Source organism: Terrapene carolina, unplaced genomic scaffold, assembly GCF_002925995.2.
Source record: "Terrapene carolina triunguis isolate 2854851 unplaced genomic scaffold, T_m_triunguis-2.0 Scaffold951, whole genome shotgun sequence".
NCBI lineage: Eukaryota > Metazoa > Chordata > Testudines > Emydidae > Terrapene > Terrapene triunguis.
Genome location: NW_020665302.1, coordinates 7,100,818 through 7,120,206, shown reverse-complemented (window position 1 = coordinate 7,120,206; position 19,389 = coordinate 7,100,818). Strand labels below are relative to the sequence as shown.

At 49.4% G+C, this 19,389-nt stretch overlaps 1 protein-coding gene across 1 annotated transcript; it reads right to left on the bottom strand.

Moving 5' to 3' along the window:
- Positions 1–17,574, bottom strand: RFC5 (replication factor C subunit 5). The gene is made up of 11 exons (XM_024195573.3): positions 17,468–17,574; positions 15,603–15,667; positions 10,038–10,174; positions 9,409–9,488; positions 8,334–8,407; positions 7,377–7,536; positions 5,756–5,837; positions 4,351–4,480; positions 3,724–3,801; positions 2,497–2,551; positions 1–2,125 (listed from the first exon to the last, which is right to left on the bottom strand). The coding sequence occupies exons 1-11, from the start codon at positions 17,521–17,523 to the stop codon at positions 2,029–2,031; spliced, it is 1,014 nt and encodes a 337-aa protein (XP_024051341.1). The 5' UTR covers positions 17,524–17,574; the 3' UTR covers positions 1–2,028.
- Between the last annotated feature and the right edge of the window lie 1,815 nt (positions 17,575–19,389).

The following is a 19,389-nucleotide window of genomic DNA, read 5'->3' as shown; positions in this document are numbered from 1 at the left end:
GACAGGGCTCTATTGTCCCCGCTCTTGTGCTGCTTGCTCACTTTCTCTCCTGCCAAAGTACTGCTTTTTGGAGTCTAGTTTCCAGGGAGTTTTCCAGCCAGGGCTAATGACTCATGTGTACTGTATCAAAGGGGGGGGGGAGGGGGTGATGCTGTCTCTCATACTCCTCCATTTCATTTGGGCTAATTTCTGGCAGCAGTAGCAGCACATGCTTTACCGTAATTGCTCCATTCCCCCTTTTTATAACTACCCCTGTATATAGTGCCATACAACTGGAAGGGCCATACAAGCTACTTCAGAACGCATGGCAGTGACTGACAGGACAGGCTAATAACTTCCCCTTGAAACTAGGGGGAGACTTTTTCTCCTTTTTAGAAAAATTACATCCCCTATAAATTGGAATCTAGCCCCAAGAGACTAAGCTTTTAATATCCCTAAATCTTTCAAAAATACCCCTAAACCTTAAGTGCCATTGGACTTCCTCTTAATGAGCACAAGTGATAGCATGGGTTAGCTAGAAGATAGCTGGCCACACCCTGCTGCTGTAATAGTAAAACAAAGGGAAAAGTGGCACCACTCAGCTTGGGTTACTCCTGGCCCCAGATTGGGTGAAGCTAGGTCTGATCCAGCGAACCTAAAACCAATGTGTTAAAGTTCTGAACGAGAGCTCCCTAAAGGATCACAGCAGCAAGACTATGGTGCCCTTTCTCTAATGCTGGGAGCAAGGTTAGTGGGGGAAGGGGGTATTGTCCCTTTAAACTAGCAGTTTTCTTAAAGATCGATCTTGGCCAGCAACTCTGAGCCCCATATGTGCACTGAACCTGTAGCAGAAAGGGGTGGTGAAATCCCCCTCATCTGCATTGAAGAGCAGTCTCAACACCCCAGCCACTTGTTATACCTCAGTACCACAAGTGTCCACCTCAGTAGCACAACTGGTCCATGGAGCATCGCTCTCCAAGCTCGTAGAATGACCGGACCCTATCGCTCACAGCTCTTCACTTGGGTATTTCTTCTCCATTGTATGTAAAGAGCACACTGGGACACAGATAGGCCCTGTCCAGCATCCTGACCGGTGAAGATGGTTTTAATTTTTACTTGAACATGATCTGTAGTATTGCCATCATGTACACAGGAGCCTGAGATGTTTATTAACTTCAAGAGGCAAAATAAATTTTTTCCCCTTTCATACAACTGACTACTAGTGTGTTGTCATTCCTAGGCTGTAACTACACTAACCTGCAATTAGGATAGCAGGCCAGAAGCACCTACTGTAAAGCCAGTTTACAGAATTTAGAGCATTGATTAAATCAAGAGACCCCTGGATTCTGCGCTAGGTAATGGTACACCATGTCTGTTTGAGAAGATCCTTCTGAGATCAGTTAAGGCTTCCTGTGAAATTGTGTCATGGGAAACATTTAAAGTCTCATACAAGGGGAAAGCTCTAGCACCCTTCTGCTATACACAATTCTGCCCCTAACGTCCCTGCACGCTAAATGGGTCAAATCTGCTGCTGCTATAGGAGTGCAGTTCCACTAGTCAGGGAAAGTTAGATAGTTACACTGATGGTGAATTTGGACTAAAGTCTCCCAGTACATGAAAGGAGCTTGCAGCCTTAAAACCCACCAACAGCCAGCTTTAGCTACAGTGTGCACCACAAAGTCAACCCCTTCCTCGGGTGTAAGGGAAGAGATGAACCTACCTTACTTCCCTTCAAAGGTGTATTTCATGCTGCAGCTTATACACGGACAACTTTTTAGCACTGTCTATTACCTCACACTTAGCTGCAAAGGGCTAAATTCTTCCCTCAAATGCTTGTGCTGAGTTCCCCTTAAGTCAAGAGCAATGAGGTGCACGTATCTGAAGGTCAAATTTGTCCCCTACATTGTCACCAGTATATGGGGCTTCTAATTCAGGGGGTAAGGAACTGTAGAAGCCACTGGACTCGTGTTCAGACAAGGACATTCTTCTTTTTTACTTCTTAGCGGGAGGGGTGAGGGTGTAAACTGTGCTTGCAGGAAGCCACTGGCCCTAAGCCTCAGCTACAATCAAGTCCCTGGTGACTTGAAACGCAGCAATAAGGGAGCTTAGCTGAATCTTCTCGCTTGTCCCCGCAGCCAGTCTGTGCCTAAGGCAGAAGAAAACCATAAATGTAAATACTCATGTGGCCAGATCCTGCGCTGCAGGTATTGCTGGGTCGGTCCCAGCACAAGCTGGGCAAGATGTGGGTTTTACAATTAAACAAAAACAAAAAATCTATTTCACGGATAGCTTCTGGAAATGTACAATTTTGCACGTGCCCATGCTAAAACACATGCAGGGGCCACTGAAGATAGTGGGTGCAGTCCTGTAATGTGATACAAAGTTGTGAACCAGGGGTGCAGCATCAACAGTAACCTTCCCACAGGAAGGGTTCAGACAGGCCAAACCTCATCATCTTAAAGATAATTGTTAGGGGAGAAAAGGCAGCTGGGGCAAGCAAAGCAAAGGGATACTCACTCGATGTCTGCCATTTTGATCAGGAGTTGGATTCGGACGGAAGGTGGGAAGTCAACTAGGGAGAGAGATGAAGACAGGTTGAGTAAATGTGGCGTTTTAAAAAAGCATCAAGTCATTTAGAATGCCAGCAATGCCCCTCTGCCATGTACATTGGCCAAACTGGGCAGTCTCTACGCAAATGGACACAAATTAGACGTCAAGAATTACAACATTCAAAAACCAGTCGGAGAACACTTCAACCTCCCTGGACCCTCGATTACAGACCTAAAAGTCACAATACTCCAACAAAAAAACCTTCAGAAACAGATTTCAACGAGAAACTGCTGAATTGGAATTAATTTGCAAACTGGACACCATTAAATTAGGGTTGAATAAAGACTGGGAGTGGATGGGTCATTACACAAAGTAAAACTATTTCCCCATGCTAATTTTTTCCCCTACTGTTACTCAAACCTTCTTGTCAACTGTTGGAAATGGGCCATTCTGATTATCACTACAAAAGTTTTGTTTTTTTTTCCTGCTGATGATAGCCCACCTTAATTGATTAGTCTCGTTATAGTTGGTTTGGCAACACCCATTTTTTCATGTTCTGTGTATATACATCTTCCTACTGTATTTTCCACTCCATGCATCTGATGCAGTGGGTTCTAGCCCACGAAAGCTTATGCCCAAATAAATGTGTTAGTCTCTAAGGTGCCACAACGACTCCTCAAGTCATTTAAGGCTCCTAAGTGGACCTGCCCCGCCCTGTGAGGGAGAATGGCTATTTGAGACAGTAATTGAAGATGGCTGTAGCAGCCAATCTCTCCCCCACCCAAAACACGTGCTGCTAATAGCAAATGGGTCTCAGCCATAAAGGCCATGGGCCACAAAGCAAAACAGGGCGGGTCAGACACTGCTAAACAGGCAGTGAAAAATCCAAACTGGGCTATTGCTCTGCGGCCAGCTCCATACCAGTTCTTCCCCCACCTCTGGCCCATTGCAGTCTAACCGGTGAATGGAACCATGTACGGTGAGGCGTTACCTGTGGGGCTGCCTCTTCCCATAGCACAGACACCATCTTCCCTTGTTATAGCCTCACCCAGAGTCCCCAGACCGTAGCCAGGCCCCAAGAGGGATTTGTTTCCTATGGGTTAATGAGGAACACCGTCTACAAGCTACTTTGGTGGATATGCATGTTAGAACGGGGTGACCACATGTCGTGCTGGCCGGCCAGAGGAGCATTACCTCGGTGCACAAACAAGTGGATCTCTGTCAGGATGTCATGCAGAGCCAAACCCTTCAGCGTCTTCAGCTCCAGGATTTCTGAGGAGAGAGTCAAGGGATTTTTTTGCACAGAATTCTGAAGCCTAGGAGTAGATGCCACTGAAACAAGGGATCCTGTCCCCCCGTTCACTGGATCCTTGGTGGGGTGAGCAAACATAGGATCAGCTCTGAATCTACAGCCATGAGGGAGCAGGATCGGACCCCGAGCTCCCTGTCAGTGGAGCACAGAATGCTTGGAGGTTGGAAATGAAAGGAGCTGCACCACATCCGCAATTCAGACATCAGCCCACAGGACTGCAACACCCAGAGCTTCCCCGTGCTGATCAAAGGGAACCAGTGCGTCCCCGGGAAGCACCACTCCCCGTGAGAGAAGGGGAGATGTAGATGTACGAGCCAGGGATGCCATAAAGATTTAATTGGCATGAGTAACGCGAGTGGCCAAGTGCCTTATAATGCAAAAGCCTCCCTTTTCCATTCACACTATTGGCGAAAGGGGCCGCGGGATGCCACCCCATCGTCACCATGCTAGTCGGACGCCCGTCTCACTCGCCCCTCCGGGCGGTGTAAGGGGGACAATCAAAAGGATACTTTTATAGGCAGTGGTGAAGTCCTGGTTCAGCATCCAGTCGAGAATGTTGGCAATGTCAGACTTCAGTGGGTGCCCCGTGCAGGTGTACACGGTGTCCTCCGTCACCTTCCCAAAGGCCATGGTGGTGCTCTGCCAGGAGAGGAGGAGAGGTTGGAGGGCAGCTCTGGCCATCAGACCTTTAGGGTACATCAACACGGGGATAAAAGACCCGCAGCGTGGCCATGGCTGGTTCGAGTCAGCTCACTCAGGCTCCTGGGGCTTGGCCTGTGGGGCTAAAAATTGCTGTGTAGACCTTCAGGCTGGTGCCCAAGCTCTGGGACCCTCCTCGCAGGGTCTCAGAGCTCAGGCTCCAGACCAAGTGTCTACACAGCAATTTTTCAGCCCCAGAGCCCAAGCCCAGCTAATCCGGGCCAGTCACGTGTTGTTTATCCCTGTGTGGATGTACCCTCTGTGACTAGAACTGCTTTCCCCTCCCGCTAGCCCGGCGGGACCCGTGCACCATGGAAGACCAAGCCGGATCCTGTTCTCCCATGTGCATCATCAACAGAAACTGGTCTAAGTGCACAGATGTCACCCATTATAAATCTAGGGTAGGCAACAGGGGCTGTGCGGGTGTCACTGGGCCCTTAAGAACCTGGTGACAGCGTTTTAGGAAGGAAGGACTCAGCCTGCCGTGAGTTGCAAGGAAGGTAGTGGAGGGAGCTGTTCTGCTTCTCAGCTGAACCACAGTCACCAAGAGGCAGACATGGAACTCCACCCACGTGCCATTTCACAGTCGCTTCAGTACAGGGAGTGAAGAAGAATCTGCCATGGTCTCTCCCCCTCCCCAAAGACAATCTGTGCAATCAGTAACAGAACAGACTAGCTTCCCCACCCGCCTTCCCTGTATACCATCTGCTGCTGCAGCTTTACTCAGCCACTTGCCAATGGTCCTCAGCCAGCGCTGGTTCCCCAGAAGTCACTGCAGCGCTTCAGGGATGCGGTGGAGAGAAGGGCTGAGGGTTCAGGAGGGCGCTGAGGTGAACCCATTGCCTGTGGTTGCATTACCATCTCTACCTGGCTGCTCCTGCTGTAGCCAGTCTCCAAGGAGACCCTGGGCTGGAGCAGAGCCAAGCAAGCAAGCGCACACTGGGAAGCCTAGGCCCGCAGTGCACTCTTGCCTACAAATACCATCTGCAACTCTGAGTAAGTGGAGGAAGTGCCCCTGAATCTCTCCCTTATCCATGGGGATGAGGGTGTTGCACGTGACCAACGGGCCTGACCCCGTGAACCATTCCACGCACGCGTCAAGGGAGGAGACGTCCGTCTGGCCATTACACACGTGGCACCGTTGCCGCTCTGAAATCAGAGATGCGGCCTCCGGTGCTGGAGGGGAACAAGCTGAAGCCACACACAGGGCTGTACCTGCAAAATATTCAGAGCTCTGCGCATGTCCCCGCTGGAGAGGGTCACCAATGCTTTCATCCCATCTTCACTTACGTCAGCCCTGAAAAAGACAGATTTCAGGATGCACAGCCCTGGAGAATTGCTGAGTCACACAACAGGCACCAGGGGACACCCCAATATTTGAACAGTCCTGACAATGTCACACAGCCACGTACGGACATGGCACCGTGACAGGTTTGGGGCCCTCTGTCTCTATGCAAAATGGTATCTTCTCTCCTCTTCCTGGCTGCCAGGAGCAAAGACGACAGGTCCTGACACCTCAGGACCCTTTGTTCAGGCCGAAGTAGACTGACAGACAGTCCACACCCATGTGAGCAGGCAGCTCCTCCGATTGTACTGCCTGGAGCGGGGCTGTACAAGATAACCTTCAGTTGGACCAGCAGACTCCGAGAGGGGCATGCAGGGCATGGAAAGAGCCATGAGGCTATGGAGGCAGAAAGCAAGTATTCCCAGGGGAGAGGCCTAGTGAAGTAGAGGAGAATTTGCTGGGCCAAAGAGACGCGCTGGCTAGAAGCAGGTGTGCAATAGCTGCCCCCACGATAAGCTTCCATCACACACACGCCTCTGCCACTGCACTCACGCCTCACCTACGCTGCACCTGCTCTCCCTGTGGCCAATCAAGCCCAAAGGTTCACGTCGAAAAACCCAATACCTGGGACCAGGTTGAGCGCCGACTGGTTTCACTTGCTACCCAGCTCTTCAGGAGTTAAACACCAGCCCGCAGCTCCGCTATGCCACCAAGGTTTTAACCACAAACCGTGGCCGGTTCCATTTGTCTTAAAGAGCAGTTCTACTCTGAAGGGGACAGCCCCTTCTCTCCCCTGGCACAAGCTCCCTGCGTGGGCACACAGACAGATCTTTAGTATGAAAAGCAAGGAGCCAACACAGCTATAGGAGAAGGAGTGAGCTGGTTTCCACTCTGCCTGGAGCATTATTAACAGAGTAATTAAGCTCTAATAAGAGCCTGGTTCTGCTGCGTTGCACCTGGGCAGGCCCCCTGTCAACGGAGAGGCTCAGGTGCAATTAGGACCTTCGTTAGTGGGGATGAGGGTAAGGAGGAGAAAATCCAGCTCAAGTTCACACAGCTGGCAACCAGTAGAGGGGACCTGAGCACATTTGCCCTGGAAAACCACAAGCAAATGGGACTCCGGGAGGCCGCTCCTCTTTTCAGTCACTTTTCAGCCCTACACTTGCATTTGAAGCTCCAAAGCAGCTTAAGGAAGGGACCTGCTCAGAGACAGAGCCCCCAAGGACCTGCAGGCATCTCTAGCTGCCAAAGGTTGAAGGGAACAAAAGAAAAGCCACAGAGGAAAGCCACAGTTCCCTGCAGGGGGAGAAACGTGTGGAGGAAACTGGAGAGAAGGACAAAGCCAGCTGTTACTTCCAGAGGTAAGAGGAGGATTTAGGAGAGCCAAGAGAAACTGGGGAGGGAGGATGTTATGGAAAGCAATGAGGACACCCGTGATTGCATGAACAAAGGCAGGAGGCAGCTGAATAGGTCAGATGTTCCCCCGATGCGAAACTCCATTTCCATTTTGTTCTGCCTCCCCTCCCCTCCCCAACAACGCTCTTCACTCACATCTCTTCCTTGATGACATGCTGCAGCCTGGGGACCATGAGTTCTGGAGTCAGGGGGCCAAACCGGAACCTTGTGCATCTGGACTGCAAGGCAGGGATGATCTTGGAGAGGTAGTTACAGATCAGGCAAAACCTGGTGTTCTCAGTGAATTTCTCAATCACTGCAAAGGGGGAGGGGGTGGGGAAGGGAATTGCCAATCAGAACTTGCACCAACCTGCGTTGGTGCAGTCAGAAGAGAGTTAGTGAACGCAGGTAGTATAAGCCACAGACCAATTCCACTCTGCAGAGCGGGGGGCATAGGAGGCTATGAAATAGCCTGGAATTCCTGGAGCTTGAGTTTCACCTCCCAGAAGGCTGGACTCAAGCCCTTTATCCTTCCAAAGAAGAATTTCCAGGAATTTACTGTGGGTGGCCCCTTTGGTCAAGACCTGGAATGCTGAGCCCGGGTCGTTATCATGAAGATACTGTACAGCTTCCTCCTCTCACAGCTGCCTTCAGGAGTTAACGTATATTGCTCCTTTCATCCCAAAGCGGGGTACTGATGGATCTACGCAAACACACACACACGCCGCTTCAACACGGGAGATGCAGTCACTGGGGTGGTAGGCAACAGCTCCCTTGCCTACAACCCTGCTACACACACACAGTCGTGTCACATGCACAGCGTTACCACTCGCTTGCTTGGGAAAAGCTTAAGTAGACAACTTGCTCTGAGGGTGGGAGGCACAACTGCATGAAATCACAGCTGGGCCTAGGGTAACCAGAGGTCCCGATTTTATAGGGACAGTCCTGATTTTGGGGGCTTTTTCTTATATAGGCACCTATTACCCCCCCACCCCGTCCTGATTTTTCACACTTGCTATCTGGTCACCCTAACAGGGCCCTGTCTCAGCAAATTACCAAGAGCCCTTGAGAGCTACCACACCCGTCTCCGGGCACAAGCCGAATGCCACTCACCTCGCCTTAGGGCATTCTGGGCATCCTGGGTCATGGCGTCTGCTTCATCCAGGATCACAAGCTTAAAACCTTTCCTAATGGAAAGAGAGGGGGCGGCTGCTTCCGTCATTCCTGCCTGCAGCTAACCTGCAGCCAGCGAGCTGGAGGAAGCCCATGGACTTGAGTCGAGCTTGGCCCCGGGAGATTTAGAGCTGGGAGAGACCCAGTCCTACCAAAGCATTAGCTCCTCCTTACACCCGTCCCTTTTTCGGTGGAAATCCAGTATTTCAAGCCACCGCTCCCACCTGATTCACACCACTTTACCCCAGACTCACGGTAGCGTCCCTTTGCGTACCCAGAATCCTCTATCTTCTCCCCCTTCCACAGCATTGTTCACACCCTGCCGATGAAGAGACACGTTTCAGAAGTGGCCATTGAGTGTTGGTGCCCAGCTCGATACACCCAAGGGCCTGACTGCCAGAGGTGCTGAGCGCCTGCGGCTCGAGTGACTTTGGGAGCTGATGTTCAGCATCTCTGATAATCAGACCCAGGATGGGCCCCCCAAAAAGCAAGGCACTGCACATCAGGGGCCACTTCTGAGAACGTTGGGCCTTGATTCCTTTCATCTTTTAGTCTGTTCCCTCCACACTCTCATCCCAGATGCTCATCTCAGCACTCTCCCCAGTCTTCCTCTAGTAAAGCCCTCAAAACAGCATACCGGACTGGAGCTGTGGGGACACGCTTCTCCCCTTTGTGTTACAATACCCCCAGAAACTGCAATAACTTTACTTATCTCCCTGAATACTCTTATTTCCTCCTCCCCTATCATGCAGAGAATACTTTCCACACATCTCCTGTCCAGTCACTACCTACCCCATTCTGTTCCTGTGTGTAACGGTCCATTGAGAAAGCATGTGCTTCCCCCAAAAACGGACCATCTCCTTTTAAGCCAAGAGTGGTATTTCAGCGTCATGCTTTACATTCTGTGGCCTCCTTGTGACTGGGTGCATGTCAGGGAGGGGATGGGGCAAAACATAGATAAAGGGAGAAACCACCTCTTGGGAGGCAAGGGATGCAAACATGTTATGGCACTTACTTAAAGATTGTCCTTGTGCTAGCAAAGCTCAGGATGGGGCCTCTGACTACATCAATTCCTCTGTCGTCCGAAGCATTCAGCTAGAGAGAGAGAGAGAGAGGGAGCTGGCATTATTAATGCATCTCTGCACAGCAAGAGCTTGTCTACACCTGAAAGCTGCACTGGTGAAATACTACGGTGGGGATTTAGATTTAGTTAAACTGGTGCAAGCCACTGTATGGACACTTATTTTGGTTGAAGAGCAGTTTAAGTTTACTGAGATCTACTGATGAAGTGCTACATAAGAGCTATGTATTGCTATTATTGTTAATAATAATTGGGAAAGGTTTAAGCTAAATGGACATAAGCCTCTCAAACTAAAATAAGAGACTTGTACTGGTCTAACTTAAACCAGGTCAACTTCCTTGGGTACACCAGGCCTAAGACTGCAGCGTACATGCAGGTCTCAATATCTAGAGAGGCAAAGGGAAGCTGATCTTTAGTAGTGTTTGTTTATGGAGAAGCACTCCAGGATGCTACCTGTAACCCTGGCTAGCCTTTCACCATACCAGCAGCAGAGTTATGGGAGTTGGAAAGTACCACTTTCAAATGAACAAGAGCAGCAGGGCCAGCTGGACATTGTGATTTACCTCTAAAACCATGGCGTTGAATTCCTTGTCTTTGTAGAGCTGTTTAGCACAGGCCAGAATTGTGGAGGTCTTGCCAGTGCCCGGCGGTCCATAGAGGAGAAGGTGAGGCAGACGATCTTCGCTGATGAACTTCTGAACTGATGAGAGATGGGTTAGGGGGTGAGGAAAAGAAGAGACCCTTCTGATTAGATACTAAGTGAGCGGCTGTTGGTCTTCCTGCTCTTAGATTTAGGGGGCTAACCTATAGCATCCCCTGCATGCTGAACTCGAATAGCACCTGTGCTGTACTGCCAGATGCCTTCAGAGTACAGCACATGATCACGAGACCATTTTGAGAGGGGCACATTTGAAACAAGTTTATTTTTTTTGCTCGAAAATGCTTAAAAGTCCTGCTTGGTTTTGACAGTCATCTAGTTTAGAGGTGTGCCTTTTGTTCCCGAGCATTTCATCAGCTATCTACAGAGTCCCCTTGCATGACAGCCACCCATGGAATGTAGGGTTCATGAAGCCAAGTGGGGCACAAAGGAGGTGGGAAGGGGACGCTGTAGGCTAGGACATCCTTGCCCTTACAAACAGTGCCATAGGATCTTAAGTGCCCACACAGTGCAGATGAGGAAAACTTATCTGTGCTTACCTGAAAGTTTCCTTTCTTTGAGTAATAAGATCCACAGATTTCTTACAATGGGTACTTCAGCCTGCCTGCCTGCAGCTTGGGGGCAGAACTAAAGCAGGCAGTCACGAGCAGTAGGGAAATTGTTATCCCAGTAGAATAAAAACCAGCAGGATCTTATTAAGAGGGATAAGGCAAAGATGCCACATTTATTGTAAATATAATGGTAAAGCAAAAGACAAAAGTAAACAACGTTGTTTGACTACTTATTCCTATCACTACTTATTCCTTATACACACATACACACACACACATATAGATTCATTCACACAATCATTCATTCAAATTCTGTATAGGTGTTATAGTTACCAGCCTAGAAGTTGCTCATGCCAAGTTACTGGCCAGGTATCTTGGTCATGAGGATGGAGCCGAGTCTGTGTCAGATGCACCTGATGCTCCTGGAGGTTGGCAGCAGAACCAGATACTCAAAGTCATCAGTCTTGAGAGTCCATTCTTATAGGAATTAATTTCTATGTTAGTCTATGGGAGCTGTTTCATCCTGCTGTTGCTGACTCAATCAGCAGATGGCACATTCCTGGTGGCTCCACACTGTCCAAAGTTTGTGTTTCTCATCCTTCCAGGTGATGGGGTGGATCCCAGTTTACCCTCCGGGGGTTGTCTGGTCATCCACTTGACACATTCTTTGGCCGATGGATACTCCCTTTCTAGGCTGGCACCTCCCTAACCATTTATGTATATCAAGCATTCATCAGCATACATTCCATATCTTATCCATATTTTAATTTATTGTCTCCACCACTTTCAGGGTGTGAGCTAATTCATTTGGGACTCCCGGCCCTTTAATCACAGAGGGTGGGGGTCTGTCCTAGGAGCCATTGAATGAAGTGAAAGTCACTTAACGGCTTATAGTGTTTGTTTACATTGTATCAATTACTTCAAGAACAAAGTCAATTAACTTGTTTGTAAGTTTTACATAGTAATAAAGTATCTTTCACAGGATAGATATAATCAATGGTTTCTACAGACAGTAGCTTACAAGTTTTAACAGAAGACCCAAGAGATTTTTGTACTTGGTGAAACTGTTGGATTTTAAAGTGTGGGGGACAAATTATGAGGGGGTCACTGTCACTTGGGGGAATCACTGTTAGTACCTTCTTTAATATCCCTACATAATGCCTCACACCCTGAAGTTCCCTCTAGCTCAGTGGTTCTCAACCAGGGGTACGCATACTGCTGGGGGTACACAGAGGTCTTCCAGGGAGTACATCAACTCATCTAGATATTTGCCTACTTTTACAACCGGCTACGCAAAAAGCAGTAGCGAAGTCAGTACAAACTAAAATGTCATACAATGACTTGTTTATACTGCTCTCTATACTATACACTGAAATGTAAGTACGGTATTTATATTCCAATTGATTTATTTTATTATTATTATGGTAAAAATGAGAGTCAGCAATTTTTCAGTAATAGTGGCTGGGACACTTTTGTATTTTTTATGTTTGATTTTGCAAGCAAGTAGTTTAAGTGAGGTGAAACGTGGGGGTACGGGAGACAAATCACTCTTGAAAGGGGTACAGTAGACTGGAAAGGTTGAGTGCTACTGCTCTAGCTGACAACTTTCACAGCTGGGATAATTCCACTCTACTTTCCTAAATTACAGATTGTGTTAAATATTGAAAAAGCACCACAGAGCATGGGGATAACGTCCCCTAATTAAATAAACCTGAATCTTTGGGTATCAATTTCCATCTCTGTTCCGGATGACCATTTGTCTCCAGGGTGTGCTGGTTCTGTGGACCTTATTACTCAAAGAAAGGAGATTTTCAGGTAGAGTGCAAATAAACGTCCCTATTCTTCACCATAGTAAGGTCCACAGCTTCGTTACAATGGGGCTTTCATGCAGCATGGCTCCAGGCGGGAGAAACAGGATCATCCAAACTGAGATAGTTTATATATCCTCTTCCTTCCCCTGGGCACTGAGGCATGGAGAAGACTTCTGCCAAAAAAAGGCATTGGCTAACGAACAGATGACCGATATGTAGTATGAATGTATTTGGTCACTTAGCCACCTAGCAGCTCTCAGTACAAGAGAAGAGACTTCTCTGCCCCGAGATTGTCAACGCCCCTTGCAGACAGGGGGTTGGATAATTGACCGAAGGAAGAATATTTCTTGAATTCAATTTGGGAATGAATACTGTGACAGTCATGAGGACTCCCTGTCTGAATTCTAAGTACAGTACTGGGTCTCATCTGAGAGCGCTCCCATGGCCTTAAACAATGCACTTCACCCACTTGAGTAAGTTTCATTTGTTGACATCTTACTAGGAGCCAACTGATCATCACTTCCTCCAAGGATCCATTTTTAACCTGTCTGGTGCTGGTTGGGGGATTGGATTTGGCACTGCCGCCCTCCTCTGTGAGGCAGAGACAGTGGAAGGTCCCGTGCGAGGGTAATCAGACCCCAAAGCCCCAGCCTCTTCAGCGGGGAAGACAAACAGTCCCACTGCTGCTCTCCCAAAGTGGTGGGAAAGGTGAGAGACGTTGTCCAGCTTTAAATAGGCCATTCACCACCTCGCAGCCGGGGTCTTGACACACAGAGAGGCCACAAGGTGCTTTGCTGCTGTTTCCACATACAAAGAGGACAGTCATCAATGCCCACCAACCTGACTTAAAATGAGCAAGGATATTTCTGGCTGGAAATTCCAGTTTGCTCAATGCAGCCACTGCCACGTAAATCTTGGGGTTGCTCTAAGGCAAGAAAGAGCAGCTACTGACCTCACCTTGGCACCTGAAGTCACGCATACAGGAACAATTTTTATACTAGGGGTGCTAAGGGCCATTGACCCAAACTGTAAACCCTGTGTATAATGGAAACCACTTCAAGCCAGGAGGAGCAGCACCCCACACTCCCTTAGTTCCAGCACCTATGCCTGAGGTGGTATTCTCTTTTGTATATTGGGACTCCTTCAGCTTGCCACATAACCCGTACTGCTCTCAGCATCCAGCCGGAGCCAGAACTGTCAATCTACTGGTTTGGTGACTCTGACTAGCCTAAGCTTCCCAGGATCTCCCACGCTAACATGAAGAGAGTTGGGAACAGATTTGCCCAAGCACCTGATTCGATGACAAAGGCCCCTATTACCTGTATGAAACAGACTGGTGTCCTGCTCTCTGAGACAGGGAGAACCCTTTAAGCTGTGACATTTTGAGGCTGAGAGGCCCATACTCGCCATACCATCCGCAAGGTCAGCACTGCCTGTGACAGCGGGTGGAGGGGGTCAGATGACATGTCATTTTATTATTATTTATTTTTGTTATGGGGCTGATGCCACCTGAGAGCTTTCCTGCCCAGGGGAGGGGCCTGCAGTGACACCACCCTGGGCGTGGCTGTCTGCAAAGGGCCTGTCTAGTGAGGAGACCACTCCTTCAGGTTTAAAAAAAAAAATAAATAAATCTCCCCCAGTTCAAAGCGCTGAGTCCCCCACCCGCAGGGAAGGCAGCCGTGTTCACCTCTGTAGTGACTGGTGCACCCTGGGGAACCCTCAGGCCTCCTAAAATGGAGGCCAAAGGAGCTAGAATGTAGTAAATGGTGGGGCAAAGAGGCCCCTTCCTGCTTGTTTGTTCTTCCACAGCGAGGCTGCTCTCCCTCTCATCGAGCCGCTTGCCCCTGAAGCTGGCAATACCAATCCTGACGGCCTCTTTTCCTTCCTGGGAGGGGGACTGAGGCGGCCCCAGCCGGACTGGGCTGTGAGGGGGAAACCATGCTCTGCCCACACAGCTGGCCAAGCTCTCGACGAGGGGAGTCAAGCAGGACCACGGGCCTTGCCTTTTGCCCTGGCTCTTCCCCGCCTAGCTCACTCCCGGAAGCCTGCCAGGGCAGCAGCTACTACAAACACCGCAGAGGGGAAAAGGAGCTGAGGGGACAATCTCCCAAGGAGCAAAAACGCTGCCCTAGGATGTGGCTGGGTATAAGACAGCTCGATTTCTGGCTCACATGACCGTTAACCTGAGGGGGAAGATGGGAATGTTCCCCAGGAAAGCTCTGCAGCTGAGTGGTCTGGCCAAGCTGCCAGTTGCTGGGAAGGCGGATAAAACCAGGGGGAATTTCAGGGAGCGGGGCATTCCCCAGCTGCCTGTGATGGACAGGTCTAGTTCTCATAGACTTTAGACTTTAAGGTTCTTCCCCCAGGCAGGCTAAGGTACCCACTGTAACAGATCTGTGGCCCCTGGCACCAAGAAGAAAGGACGATGAACTCTGAATGAGTCCTTCTGAGGACCATAAAAAACAAACTGCATGGAACTCAAGACTGTAAAGCTGGATTGACTCTCCAGGAACAGGCATGTTCGTTTACAACAGTTATGCAGAAAGGCTGATAAGGATAGGACAGGAGGCAGGAAGGGCATCCTACAAAGGCTGCAATGAGAACCCCCTTAACAGGTTAATTCTAAGCAACTGTGGCACCTTTCATCTCTCTCTTCAATTTCATACGGATCATTATAGAATTTAGGCCCCCTCCCATATAAAAGAACCAGAGCATTTCCCCTAAAAAGGTTCATGCATGCCCCAAAAGGGTTTATTATGACACACCCATGTTAAAATAATGGCAACACATCACTGATTGGATGACAAGGAAGCAATTCTATTTAACAGGCTTCTTTGTAATTAGTGGCAAGCTTACAGATGTTTGTTTCTTAGCGAAAGAGAAGCTGCATTATCTATTGGCTAGTACATCATGTGAAGTCAGGACCCCTGGGTTTGACTACCAGCTCTACCACTGACTTCCTCCATGACCCCAGGCAAGTCATACCACCTTTGCCTCAGCTGCTTCATCTGTAAAATGGGAATTATAGTTGCCTACCTCAAAGGTATCCTGGGAGCTCATGTCTGCAAAGGGCTCAGATGAAAAACGGTGGCAGTACTAAATACTCACTGGTGCTCAGAATGTCCTGATGGGAAATTAGGTCATTCAGTGTCTGAGGACGATATTTTTCCACCCTAAAGATAAAGATATTTGAATATAAATGCAGATGAAGAGCTGAGACTTCAGGCATTTCACAAGTGTAGAAACCAGGTGTTCCAGGCATGAGATTTCTCTTTATTCTCTTCCCAGTGCTGGATAACAACCCACAAGGTTGAGTTAACACTCACCTTGAATCTACTCTGAATTTGTACTGACATCAAAATCTAGTCCTATGGTTCTGGCTGCAGTTCAGAGGGGTCTGTTTTCTGAATCAAGTCTAAGATGGTAAAAACTTCACAAAAAGAGCTGAGCTTGTAATTTGTCTGCCCAAAGCCTGGAAGGAGGAGGCTCCAGCATCATCAAATCCAAACCCCTGCTGAATCCTAACATCAAAAGCCCAGTCCAGGCACCACCTCATCCCAGCTGAGGACTCTTTCTAAATAGGATTACTGCTGCAGTTCCCTCTTACGTTTGGAAGCCAGGTGACTCTTTTGGCATCTACAGTATCTTGACATACTCCAAAGGTTTGTCTGGCCCTATACATTTAGAAAAAGCCTTGCATGAACCAGCTGCAGTGCCATCACTTTATAGATGCTGCAAGAAGCACACAAGTTTAGGGGCTAGATCCAGCCCCATGCTTTTAACTGCAAGATACTATGCAAGTTCTATGTCTTCACACTGGCTTTTACAGGGGATTGATTGGAGGTGGGCAGAGAAGATGCTGGAAGCAGCTGAGTTGGGAGTTGCAGTATGGACCCACCTCAAAAGAGCAGGTAAGGTGTGTTCTTGTGTGGCTAAGTACAGGACTGGTTGGACACCCTGCCTTTTTTTTTTAAAACAAATGGTTTGTATTGAGCTTAGAGTGGGCCAGGCCTAGTGAATGCAGAACTAGGAGCCACCAAAGCAGGGTAGCCTTATTTCTACTGATCCCTAGGGAACTGGCTTTGGATGAGTTGCCCCAGATATAGGAATCCATCTCCCATGCTAGGAGGAAAATGGCATTTGAAGTTATAAAAGACTTTGTTGTTGATTTACCCAAGTGATCTCCCAGATGAGGTCCATGGAGAGGGCAGGCTACTCCAGATCAGACCAGGTGAGCAAACAAACCAGCATGCCCCAACCTATACAAACTAAGTGCCGGAGATTGATCCTGCTTCCCCAGCATCTCCCCTTCCTGCCTCTCAGGAATGGCTTCCCCAGCTCTCAGCTGGAAGCAGGACCCCTCTCAGACTGCAGGGCATAAGGGGGGGGAGGAGAGTCTCGTGCAATTGCACAACCCCTTGCATGGAGTAAAAGTTATTTTGACCTCAGGAACTGCTGCTTCCCTATGGCTCAGCCCGTGCAATGCTCCATTACCGAGCTACTGCCTCTAACTAAGAGTTGGGGGGAGGGCACGAGGGAGTTAACAATCAGCAAGGGAGAACCGTACTGGCTTTGAGCTATGCCCTCCGTGCAGATATCGCATGCAGTCAGGGGAAGGGGGGAGAGCGAAGCCTAGATAACAGCTGCCCCACATATCCCATACCAGCTCCTGCATGCAGCTGGGGGGGGCGGGGAGCTCGCACACGCAGCTAGGGGGAGCGGAGGGCCCGGATCCCCGCTGCCCCACATATCCCATGCCAGCTCCTGCATGCACCTAGGGGGAGCGGAGGGCCCGGATCCCCGTTGCCCTGCACACCCCATGCCAGCTCCTGCATGCACCTAGGGGGAGGGCACGGAGGGGAGCTGTATCTCAGCAGCCCCACACCCCCCATGCCGGGGGCTGGATCCCAGCTGCCGCATGCAGCGGCGGGGACGTGGAGGGGCCCGATCCCAGGCACGGCGCCGCCCCCTACCATGGCAGGTTCCTGCTCTTCCCGGCCGGCGGCGGCTTGGGGGCTGCAGACTCCATGGGGCCGGTCCCCCGCCCTTTGCAGCGGGGCGCGCGGAGCAGCAGCAGCAGAGTCCGCCCGGCTCGCGCTCAAACGGCTCTCGCGAGAGCTCCTGGCGGCCCCTCTCCGCGCGCGGGGGCCGCGCGAGCCCGGCTTTGCGGGGCAGGTGGCGAGCGCGCGACGCGCCCCGGGTGGAGGGCACAGGGGAGCCCCCCGGGGGGGGGCTGGCTGTGTCTGGGGGCTGCCTTGCAAACCCCCAGCCCCCTGCTCCCCCCGGGCACGGGGCTCGGATAGCGGGGCAAGGGCAGTGCCCCCCCACGCCCCGACTCCCCCAGAGCTAGTCTGCCTCTGCTGGCACCGCCAGGCTTCAGCTCCCCCCCCCCCCGGGCTGGCCCCACACCTCGGGGCAGCCTTCACAATCAGATTTTATTTCTGTAAAGTTATTAAACTTTGGGTCCGTTTTGTCCGGGGGGGGGGGCTGGGAGCCATTGCAAGACGCTGTAAACCCTGTGTATGATGGAAACCGCTTCAAGCCGGCACCCCCAATTCCAGCCCCCCCGTGTTGGCCTGATTTCTGCACCTCCGGGGGAGGCTTAAAAGTCTGCCTTTCCAAGCTTCTCTCTGCCACCACAGGGCTAGGAGCGCACTTGTTTCCTTTTTCAAAAACAGAAGCTGAGATTCTCGTGAATCCAAGAGGTGGGACTTGAAGGAGAAATACCAAATATCGGGAGACTCACGACAAAATCACCAGAGTTGGCAATGAGGGAAACTCTGCAGATTTTCCTCCTTTTAGCTTCTGGACACCTGGAAATACTTTGTCCCAGTCTTGCAGTGAGATCCATTGAGGCTAGTGAGACATCCCATGGAGTGCAGGTGCCTGCCCTGGGGGAATTACCAGTGGTGCTGTATCTAGGGGTGCTCCCCCATCCTCTGTCTTGAAGTAGTAGTAACAAACCCCAAATATATGGTTTCCATCATCGACACCCCCACTATAAAAATTGTTCCAGCAGCACCCCTGGGAATAACCAGTGGGGCTTTGCACAGCCTTGGGAGTCTGCCTGTGAGGATCCAATTGTGAGCCTTAATTGGTTAAATTGCCTTTTGTAAATCAAAAAAACTATTAGAGCTCTTGTTTTAGAAACAATTTTTTTAAAAAACTTCACTTTTTGGAGCCTGAGAGCAATATGTAAAAGGATTTTCTTGAACACATCCCCAGTTATTTAATTCAAAGATATAAGTGTCCTGAGCAGCTTATTTTTGTTAGTCACGAAACATTATCCATACGTACGTATTTTGGAACTCACCATCTGCTTAAGCTGGAAGGAATATTGAATGGGGAGCTGTTGGCATGCCAGAATATGGAGAAATCACTGTACTCCAATCTTCAAAATCGTGTTAGATCTCTTATAAAACAATTTAGTGTGATGGGAGGTTATCCTGAAATCTGTAAAATACTGAGAGGAGAATGGAAAGTGCTGGGTGAGTCACTTAGTTTGTTTAAGAATGGGAGAATATGAAACTTTCTAAGTGTTTTAAATCATGATCATAAACAATGCACAGTTCCAAATGTAAATCAAACAGCATTTTTATAGGTGGTGTGCAAAGCAGGAAAAAAAGGATATGCCCCCCCGCTTTCTGCTGTATGATGTATAATGGAGGCCTGAAGGCGTAGCATATTAATTTACTTTTTATTAAAAATAATTTTCTGGTTTATTAATTTAAAACTTGGCATGTCTGATTTTTTTGTTTTAATCTTTCCTGTTTTTGCTGGAGGACTTCTTGGATAATTCAGAGATGTGGACTGGGGGCTTTCTCAATCTTAGTTGTAGGGGTGGAGATGCTGAATCGTTAACAAAGAGAGCTTTTTCTCTCAAGTATATGTTAAA